The 11,327-nt window shown below is 41.1% G+C and overlaps 1 protein-coding gene across 1 annotated transcript in view; it reads right to left on the bottom strand.

Moving 5' to 3' along the window:
• Window positions 1-632: 632 nt before the first annotated feature.
• Window positions 633-11,327, bottom strand: part of dock8 (dedicator of cytokinesis 8) — a gene marked incomplete at its 5' end in the record, with an annotated part of 53,716 nt that continues 43,021 nt past the window's right edge. Inside the window, 11 exons of the mRNA XM_083905167.1 lie at window positions 633-1,033; window positions 1,409-1,579; window positions 3,691-3,797; window positions 5,721-5,864; window positions 5,959-6,195; window positions 6,755-6,844; window positions 7,108-7,242; window positions 7,380-7,511; window positions 7,868-8,011; window positions 8,716-8,908; window positions 11,176-11,276. Coding sequence (XP_083761293.1) covers window positions 982-1,033; window positions 1,409-1,579; window positions 3,691-3,797; window positions 5,721-5,864; window positions 5,959-6,195; window positions 6,755-6,844; window positions 7,108-7,242; window positions 7,380-7,511; window positions 7,868-8,011; window positions 8,716-8,908; window positions 11,176-11,276 — 1,506 coding nt within the window. The 3' untranslated portion in view covers window positions 633-981. The remainder of the gene's footprint in view (window positions 1,034-1,408; window positions 1,580-3,690; window positions 3,798-5,720; window positions 5,865-5,958; window positions 6,196-6,754; window positions 6,845-7,107; window positions 7,243-7,379; window positions 7,512-7,867; window positions 8,012-8,715; window positions 8,909-11,175; window positions 11,277-11,327) is intronic.

Here is an 11,327-nt window from a genome sequence, read left to right as displayed (position 1 = left end):
ACTGAATCGTGCTACGTAATACTATTTCCAATTCATATCATTATTGCTTTTATTTTATTTTTTTATCTAAAAAATACATCTCCATAAAATAAAAGGCAAAATAGCTTCTCATACCTCTGTAAACATATTAGATATTATCTGATCTAATACATCTCCTATATACAAATTTAGAGATATTATAGACCCAAACAAGTTTATCTGTCCTGTGAAATTACATCAGATAACTCTTAATAAGTTAAACTCTTCGACTAGCTACACGTTCATAATAATAGGACAAGAATAGCTTTAAGAGTTTACACAGGTATCAATGCTTTCTTTAATGTACATAAATCAATCCATAGCATTGCTACTCTAACTGGCACTGAGTGGAATTTCAGAGGCCCTTTAGCACATGACAGAATCATTCATCATCACTGAGTACAAAGTGACTTCAGTATGGCACTAAAACTCTTCTACTCGATAAACACACGCTCATTCAAACATTTACACCCACATACAAACAGGACACGGTAATTACTGGCATACATACAGGCCCTGGGCCAGCAAGGGCCTCAGAGAGGAAGTGAACTCAGCTTCTTTACCAACCGAGAGGAAATGTTTGCAGCATTATTAGGACTTGCAGTTTTATATACATATATATAAAAAAAAGAAATCAACAGAGCCTAAGCATCTGCAGAGTGCTTAATTTTCCCACACTCCTGTTTAATGTGCTCACCTCGCCATGCGTAACAAACCACTCTGACATCATGAATGTGGACATACAACAAATAAACACTGCTGGATTGTTGTGAGTTCTCCATTGTGGACACAATGTACTGCTCCTCCCCGCACACACACACAAAGGAGTGCCAGGGTATCACCAGCAGTTGATTTCCTTGTTTTTCCTCATCTTTTATCTTCTCATCCTCTCTCAGGTCTGCGACAGTCTCTCCATCCCGATCGCTTCATAGCGCCGGTGTGTCTCAGATGAGTTACGGCATCTCAGGAGTTTTCCTCCTGAGCTCTGCGGAAACTTAAACGTTTGAAGGAATCCCTGCGAGAGGGAGAGAGGACAGCGGATGAGAGACGACAAAAAAGATAAGACACGAAAAAGATGAGGAGCGATGACGAGAATGAGGAAGGGCAGCAGAGATACTGTATAATGTACATTTGTCACGAGGATGGCACAAAGATAGGAATAACTGCTGTAGGTGCGATGTAGCTATTCTTTTAAGTTCAACTCCATCTGTGCAGACATCGATGGATCAAGCCAAAGTGGACAGTGTGAATGAATCTCTGCTCAACTCCATCACTTCTCACTTTACTTTGGGTTCAGCAATAACACAGAGCGATGAAAAGATCAATGATATGTTTTCTTTTTCTCTTTTCAACACAGGATCGGCTGTTTTGATTTGGAGGATCAGTCTACCTGTTCTCGAGCCGAGGCCTGATGATGGGTTTATAGAGCTCAGGAATCTTCCTCTCCAGCATGGGCCTCAGGCTCTCTCGCAGGCGGTTATAGTTTTTCTTTAGCTCCTGTTGGTATTCCTTCTGGTCAGAAGTGATCAAGTGCTTGTTCTTCTCGACTGCTTCGCCACACCTACAGGTGAGAAATCACGTGGATTCAGATGAGATGATCAAAGACCTTGACCTTTTGAATGTAATAACATCAAACTGGAGCGGCTTCAATCATGATTCTATCAAAAGAAATCCTTCACTGATGAATGCACTTCACTTGGATATATCCAACAGTATATACATATTAGAGCTTTCAAAGTACACTCTGCACCTAGAATGAGAGTCAGACTGTAAATAAACCATACAGGAGAAAGTCTGAGCTGCACAAAGAGAAAATGAAGGTACAAGGTCACCCATGACACGTCTGTATAATGGCCAACATACAGGGAGTCTGCAGAAAATGCCAGAGATGGGGATGATTACAAACACATGTCTGAGTTTATCTCTTAGCTTTTAACGAAGGGAATATGGAAACAGCGATGTCGTAAAAAAAAGGCAAGGTATAGTAAATGCACAGTTAATGACAGTTCACAAGAGCACAGGAATTTTTCAAGCAACGGAACGCATAGGCGTGTGTGCAGCTCTCACTCTGGAAGCGTGCTTTGAAACTTTATAAAATGTGTGTGGCTCTTTAATTTGCAACACTCTTACAGGTTTATTGAGAAGAAAACTCGAGGTAAACAATCTAACTGGCTAAATGAGCTGGGACTAGAATAAGTTAAGCAAAAGTGGATTTCAACTTCCTTTAAATCCGCTCGCACAGTGCACCATGGTCAGAAACTTAAAGTAGAGTTTACTTTCTTCAACAGTCAGTCTGACCACAGCTCATTTCAAGATCAACACACCCATAGGTTCTCAGTGCAAGTGCATTTGTTATTGAAAAAAAAATTTGGGTCTGAAAACTGAGATTAGGAGATTACTTTTAATATTTATCTCCCATCATGATACTGTTATATATACACTGGTGTAATTGCATGACTTTATATGACAATATAGATTACTTTATTAATATAAGTAAAATAAAACGTATTTATGTATGGATTACATAGTGGTAGCAGAGTTCTAACATATAGACATAATTGAATGCAACATATAAATGGTCCAGCATTGATTAATATCACATATTACAGTGTGTAAAGAGTACACAGCAATAAATTAAGCAGTTTAAGAGCAGTGTTTGTTTACAATACGCTGCACAGCAAATGACATGGTTACATGTGCGGCCTCAAGCCTCAGGGGGACATACTGTATGTGGGATATGTGACGGAAGATGATGACGATAACGTAAGAAAGAAAAAAAGTGGATTCTTCTTTTTAAAGACGCCCCTGTCAATGAGATGGCCATACAAAGGGGCCAGTGCCAGCGTGCCTGGATTTAGGATAGGAAATAAACCTTTTTCTGAAATTACAGTAAATATTTGCCGTCCTGGTTGCAGCAATCAAGGCAGCTGGAATGTGACATGAGGGTTAGAAAATGAAAACCACCTTTTGGGAGGCCGAAAAAGCACATGCCCAGGGGATGAAATCACGCGCACGCACGCACGCACAACTGCTTACAAACACAAAACCAGGCTCCTGCACAAAATCAGCACATCTTCAGTGGGGAGAGTGGTTCAAATTATGTTATGCATATCCACAATAAACCTTTGCAACTCCAGTCCATTAGTGTCACTTACATTATAATTTTTTTTTAGCACCTTATAGTTTTTATATTTCAGCATATGTGATCTGTCTATGTGTGGGTTTCTTTTTCAGATCTGATCTGAGGGTGCGGCTTTGCACCTTCATGTTTACCAAATAATTTGGAAGTCAGAGTAAACAAGATTCTGACAAAATATTCACCGCCACAATGGCTTATATTCATTCATGGTCACACTACCAGTTTAATTGCATTAGTTATCATCTGGTGTTGTGATTTAGTGGCAATTCTAATTTCAATCTCTTGCAACTTGACTTCATCATCACTCACAGCTATCAACAGAGCTCTTTTATCTTCCAGTATATTCTGCAGCGAGCATCCTGGAGAAGACTCCCATTCATTCTAAGACTGAATTTCAGTTTCTAAAGTATTGTTCTATACTTCTAAATACCATGAGAAGAAAAGCAAATTCAGATAAAAATCAATGGTGAACTACTTTATGACTTTAGTACAGTAAGTTCTCAGCAGGTGATGTTTCTCTGAACGCTTCTTACCTCATTATAAACTCTTTGAAACACAGGCGCAGTTTATTGTGGTGGCGGAAGAGCTTTGGATCCGCTGGGATCTCATTCAGGAAGACCTGGGCCACCTCCAGTGGGCCCTACAACGGAGGACAAAAACAAAAGAGACCGGGGGTAAGAGAGAGACTAAAGATGGAGAAAGCAGAACAGAGTGCAGGAAGGAAAGCGAGGGAGGAAAGAGAGGAAGTGTACCGAGGAGAATGTGCCTCATTCAGACAAGGGTGAAGTGACTTGTTAACTAATGGGCCAAGATGCTGAAGTAGAATATGACATATGATCGGTGAAGGAGCCACGATGAGCCTACTGTACGGCTAATAGTATGGCTAAATCTGCACAAACAAACCATTTGGCTCCTATTTGCCAAGTATGAAATCGAATTATCTTAACTTATATCCACCATAAAAATGCAGCACACTTCCACAGCGCCTGCACCATGACAGGCACAGTAAAACAGCTCTTATTAGCATCATAAATGCATTGGGCCTTAGTCCTTTGTGTCAGAGCTGTGGACCCACACACGCACAGAAACACAGCCTCCTCTACTGATTCCAGTCGAGAGTTATATGTTTACAGAGAATCCGAACGTTAGTGTTATGCATACAAGCGTCAGGTCAGAGCGAGGGACCTGTCACTGCGATAAAGCACACGAAGGAGGGAGCAGACGCTGTCCCTATTTTCGTCATTACTCCAGCATTCACCGCGCTGGCAGGAACCTGGAAACGATCAGATCAAAGAGAGTGCTGGTTAAGCGCGTCGCGCAGCACAGACATGAAAGGAAGAGGGGCCATGAATTGACGTTTTAACTAAATCAGGGGGAAAAGCAGAGGGAGGATTAGTGTTACGGATGGGGTGAGGGCTTTGATGTGTGATCATTGTCATGTCTCCCACCTGCACTCTGTGACTACAATGGCACTGTAAATTTGATAAGTTAAATAGAGGTAAATTATCCTGGTTCATCCCCCCCCCCCCCCTGCACATTATGAAGGGACAATGGAGCCACAAATAATACAGAGAGCAATCATATCAGGGAAACATGAAGTATCAATTCAGATATAATTTTAGCAGACAGATAGGAGCGTAAAAATAGAAGCAGGGGCTTTATTCACAAAAAGCCCTCGTTCACATGTGACATTAACATCCGTCCTCAGTGTTAAGATCGCATGGATACCGTCAAGTATGACTGTTCACACCAAGCATAAATGCTTCCTGGATGCGTCTCCTGTGACCACATGTGAGCTCAGATTTGGCTTCCCCCGCCCTTTGTTTCAATAGTCATATATTACATTTCTGGTGAAAGAAAAGGAGAAAAACAACCAATCTATTTACACACTATGTCGCACGATCCAGGCTTAAGCAAAAAGGTGACAGAGCCTTTTCTGTTGCTGGCCCTCGAGCTGTGGAATCAAAGTGACATCAGAAATGCCCCATTAATAACACTTTTCAAAACCAGGCTTAAAACGTACCTTTTTACATTGGCCTTCCCTGTGCTTTGATTGTCTTACCCTGTTATGTCTGTTGATGTCATCTTAGCTTAAACCACTGTTCTGTATGTGTATTTTATTTTATTTGCTTATCTATTCTTTTTTATCCTATTTTATTATTTTTAGCTTATGCACCATGTACAGCACTTTGGTCAGCGTGAGCTGTGGAAATGTGCTTTATAAATAAACTTTACTTACTCACTATGTGTTCCACCCTTTCCCGCTTCCCTGTGTACGTCTCAAAGTGAAAACTGAATCAAAGCTCTACTCATGCTGCTGTAACATTACTTGTTACATGTACATGACATAAACAAATATTCTGAGGACAGATCATGCTCATGCACGCTCAGCAATGTGACCACATGTATAAACCTCCTCAGAGAGGGTTTTTGTGATCAGCTCTGAAGACACATTGAGGACAGATCGGGAGCATTCAGACTTGTATCTGTACGATCGGATCACTCGGATGTTAATACCAGTTCTGACCGGGTTTCAAAGTCACTGCAGTGGCTCCTACATTACCTGGTTAACAGTGGCTCCGACTGAGCCTTGCAGCAGCATCTGTAACATCTTGGCATCAGGCTGTTCTCTGTGAGTGGCAACAGCCAGCTCTCTGGTCTTCTTCTGCATGTCTTCTATGGCCACTTCAATAGGAGTCAGGTCAAACTGGGGACAAAAGTCAAGACAATATCATACAAATTCCTTGCCGCAGTCTTCAAGCAACAGAGAAACTGTATAACACCATGGCTCTGGTCCTTACCTCCTCTTTCTGGATGACGTTGAGGCGCGTCTTGATGTAGGGGAAGGCATGCATAGTAGTGAGGATGGTCTTCCTCTTGTATTGCTCGTTCAGTTCCCCCCGGGGGCGTCCGCTCTTGGTGAAGGGCGTGGTGTACATGAAGCGCCGCAGGTTGAAATTCTTCTCAAAGTTTGTGAGTCTGTCTTTCATCTCGTAGTCATCAAAGTAGGGCTCCACATAAGTGATTTGGATATACGCCTGAGGAGGAGGAGGAGGGGTGGGTGTGAGTATTTTTGATTCATAAAACCAGACTGTCAATGTAATAATAACTCTGTGCTTTTAGCTGAAGATCTGTATGCATTTATTTGTTTTTGCCAACAGCCATTAGAGGGCTGGGCCAATTTCTGCATTCCTACCCTCTGGACTGATCTTTATTTTTAGGATTGTTGCACTAATGAGCACAAACAAAATCTCCTCATGTTCTTTTCTTCTGCCAGTTTGCAATGCAGGCAGCATAACAGGAAAATATGAAATTGCACATATTCAGCTGTTTTTGTAATGTGTTACAAGCATTTGGTTCTTCACAGATAATAAATATAAATAGTCATTTATATTTAGCCAGATCTATAACTCAACACATCATGGGTATATTTTCTCTGTTTTAATCCAGTGCAAAGTGTCTTTGAACAGTATTATTTAGAGATTAGACATTTTATTTTATATGTTATGGTAGATTTTGTGTAATTTTGTGTAATTATTTACAAATATTGAAATTTTTACTTCCTCTAATGAGCGTTGTGATATTATCGTCTCCTACCTTGTTGGGATTGAGTTGTTTTCTGTCCACAGGCGTCGAGTCCTTGATCATCACCAGTGTGTCATCTCCAAAACACTGATTGTAGAAGTTCTAGGAGTCGGGAGAAAACGGGTTTGTCACGTATCAACATTGAAACTCAGAACATAGTCTATTACAAGTTTTGGAGCAAATTGGACTTGTGGAACGATTTTTTCCCCCCCTTTAGGCATGTAAATAAACACCAATCTTTTCTGTTCATGCAGCGAATATTAGATTTCACCAGTACAGCCAGGGCAGCATCTTCCTTTTTTTATTATGCCATAATCTCACATTAACTCCCAACATACACATTATGCACAGTCTCTCTCTCGTACCTCCAGCCTGTGCGATATCTCCGGCAGATGTGTGATCCCTGGCTCCTTGTAAATGAATTCTCGTTCGTCCAGGTCGCCTAACTTGGCCCCATAAAAACCCACCCGGAAATAGGTTCCAAACATCCTCTTATGGCCCTGAGAAGATACAGCAAATCTATATTAGAATGTGCAGCTATTATTATCAGTATGACAAGGACAATAATTTAGGTACATGAAACCAGTTTTCAAACCATACAAATGAAGCCACGCCTACTGTGCCCTATGACCATTACCTTCTGAATGATATTGTCAAAGGCTCTCTGTAGTTTGTCATGAGTGGACGCCAGTTTTCTGAAATCTCTGTGAGCCTCAAGGATCGGTATGATGATCTTGTAGACCTCATTCACTGCCTCGTAGAGACCACCCTGGAAAGACAGACATTCATTAAAAAGGGAGTTTAGAAAGAAGAAACACTGTATTTGCATTTGATACTAAAAACAAATCTACAATTTAAATCATAACTACTTAACTACTTACATAACTACTAGCATTAAACAATACAAATTAAACTATCTCCAAGAGACAACATCATTATTTTAATATTTGTGTCTTTGATACATCCCTAAAGCTGTTTCACTAAAATATTATTCATATGTTACTATTTTTTGAGTATAAGCTGCTTAATTTTTCTCGAGCTAGAACACAACATAATCTAAACTAGATTTTGATTATTAGTATGCAGACACAGCCACAGGTTCCTGCTCATAAATATGAGTCTCACATTGCTGAAGAGCTCGGCAGCCTGCTCGAGCAATCCCACCAGGCCGCTCTCCGTGAAGTAACGTCCCGAGCACACGCCGTCCTCGTCTGGGGACAGGATGTCGTCCGACACGGCCGACTCCTCCAGCACATTGGGGGAGATGTTCTGAGGAGGGAAAAAATCAGTCAAGTAATTGATTAATTAAGCCTCGAATCAATCACAGGACTTTACAGGAGGAGCTGTCCTACAGTGGGAAACTAAACTAATTCAATGACCGGTCCGATCGATGGCCTGCTGTCTGCAACAGGCCAGAGTGTCCTGTACCAGAGTGCAGTAGTAGCTCATCGATAACATCTTCACTGTTCCTGTTTTCAGTTTAAGGGAGGATGCATGCAGAGGACCATATTTAAATGTTGACGTTGTGAGTGTACAGCTCCCCCCTCTGGACACGGGGGGATTCCCTGCCGTCTACAAAAAACAGCAGTGTGACGAGTGTTTATGATGATGTGATTGACTTGAAGTGGAAACGGAAGAATGACAATTAAGTTTGACATTAATTGAGCTGAACTGAATTTTCAAAGACTCTAAATGGAGACATTCGCTGCAAGGCAAAAAAGATATTAAATCTAGATATTTAAATACAAAGAAAAATGCAGCTTTGCATGAATAGGAGCATTCATTCTTCTGTTCCTGTATGATTGCATGTGACCTCTAGTTTGATTAGACAGATGTTAACTTCAGCAAGAGACTCTTTATGAAATGAATTCTCCATCCTTCAAACACATCTGCACGTGGTTGCCACATATATACTGTACATTTATAAAATACGACTTTCTTGATATGTCTACATCCACATTTGTGTTTTCTACCTGGAAGGTGACGCTCCCGACAGGCAGGTACTTGTGATCCTCCAACATGCTGAGGTACTCAGCCACCAGAGCTGCAGCGTGGACCAGACACATAGCAGACTCAGTGTAACACTTCCTGTTTATGTGCTTCTCTGCCATGTTCTGCAGCCAGGTCAGACGAAGGTCAGGCGATGTCTGATAGCCCTTTGCTATCCTGGGGATGAAAGGAGAGAAAGAGAGGGTATTTGTCCATTTTTTTCCTTCTTTCCTTTTCCTGGTAATAGCCTTATTGAGATTAGATCTCTGCCAAGAAGCAGCATTGAGGAATCAAGTTATAACACGCGCAGACTACGAAAACGATCAAGCAAATGCTGCATACATACAGTCTGTATTTTGGCACTTGACTACATAAGGCTTAAAGTAGACATATTATACCTTATTTATACAAGTTGAAGTAGTTCCCTGGTGTCCTAATGAACATGCTTCACAGCAGTTCAATCACCCTGCCGAAACAGCCCTGTTCAGAATGCTCACTTTTGAGTGCCTGTCTCTTTAAATGCAAATGAGACACAGGAAACTACGTCACCGTCACTGAGGCTCTGGCAGCTAACAGCAGTTAGCATTTGGAAAAGCCATAATTTTTGCCGTCATATAAAATGTATCCACTGGACATGTAAATCCTCCGAGGCTGGAAGTTTGTGTAGAACTCTGTGCTGCACTGTTGAGCCAAGAATAGAAAACTTAGCGGAATTCTGCACTTCCGAATACTATTACCCTCGCCTTCACACTCGCGTTTTTTGGGGACAACGATTCCAGGAATGTCTCACTGTGACGTCACAATGACCGTGGAAGTCAATATCCCGTTTTACTTCCTGTACTTAGACCAAGGCGGACCACAAAAACATGACTGAGTCATCTTTTTCCACACTTTGCCTACTCATAGAGCCCCCAGTGTCCCAAATATAAGTATTAAAATTATTAAAAAGTTGATTTTGCATAATATGTCTCCTTTAACAGAACTGTCGTGTCAAATGTAAAGAGGAGATGAAAAATATCTCTAACCAAACAGAGGCAGTGTAGCCGATTTAAAGCTGGGGTTAACACGTCCTCAAACATATGAACGCACACTGCCTTGGACACTGCTAGATGCTGACTTAAGCGCTGGGAGGACATCCATGTTCATACATACTACATCATGTCTAAATCACCTTTAAGAAAACAGTTAGACACACAGAATGTAAGAATAACAAGACGCTGAGGGAGCAGTGTGGGATAATACCTCTCAGATCTGTCCCTGATAAAGTGATTGATCCTCTGTCTTTTTCCAGAAGTCGTTTGTTATATCCAGCTTTTTTTTTTTTGCATATGTCAACAAAACAATCAGCTGTTTTTATGAAGCGTGACACTGACTGACTGACTCCCTTCTCTCTCTTGGCTTGTGTAAGTACACGACTCAAAAATACATTATATTAGACTTGTTGTCTTCAGATATTTTAATCCAGAAATCCATATCATCGACAGAGTATGCCAGGGAATTAATTAATCCATTCAGCCTAAATATAATATTTAATCACGTTTATTACAGTACTGCACAGTTTTTTTTATTGCCGACTATCAGCAGCACGGAAAGAGGATTTCAACAAATGCGAATAGAGAGTGTTTGAGAAACGGTCTCAAACTTTAATTATGGTCTAAGCATAATTACAGTAATGTTTGTGTCCACAAATGGACAGAAAACATCCCAAAACTAAATGTTTGCATGAGACCGAGTGCTGATTATTGGTTAAGTGGGGTTTTACAAGCAATCATTAGCCAAACACTGGAATAAATCTAAAAAAAACAACAATATGCAGATGAATGAATTCAAGCAACTGGAGAACCAGAATGTCCTCTGTGTCATTGACCTGTATGTGTATGTGTGTGTTTGTGAGTGTGTGAGTGTGTGGGGGCAATCCAAGGTACATATTGAGGCGAGTGTAGTCGAATGTGTAAAGTCGTTCCGTACAGCTGTCAGGTCACTGGGGCCAAAACCCAAACAGAAGCATGACAAATGATGCTTGTGTGGTGATATTAGAACATGTCGAGGTAAAGTGCCTGAATCAATATACAGCATATGTAGACTCTATTTGTCTCAGTGCCTCTCTGTTCGTTTTTTTCTTTTTTCTACCCAAGCGCCACACAAATTCAAACACTACACACACACACCGTTTGCATCTGCATATACACAAAGCCAGATCAGAGGACTAAACTGCTACCACATGGTTACCATAGTGAGGGCAGCAAATACAGGCAAAACAGCCCAGACCACAGAAAAATAGGAACCAGCAGCACACCAGAGAGAGAAACCACAGTGATGAGCGAGACAGAGGGAGAGATTAAGAGACGGACACTGAGCACAGACAGAATTACGAGGCTTTCTTTGACGATTAATCTATAACCTATACAGCCTATACGCCATCCATTGCGTCTTTGGCTTCTCACCTGTACATGAGGTCCATGAGCATTTCAGGGTCATCCTGGAACTCCCTCATTTTCACCGTGTCTGACAAGATGCTGTTGAGGTTTCTCAGGAGCTCGTCTACCTGAAAACACAAACAAAGCCAGGCATGAGTTTATGATATTAACAAAATCAG

The sequence above is a fragment of the Microchirus variegatus genome, assembly GCF_963457635.1.
Source record: "Microchirus variegatus genome assembly, chromosome: 18".
In the NCBI taxonomy this organism is placed as follows: Eukaryota; Metazoa; Chordata; class Actinopteri; order Pleuronectiformes; family Soleidae; genus Microchirus; species Microchirus variegatus.
This window is presented reverse-complemented; position numbering and strand designations above follow the sequence as displayed.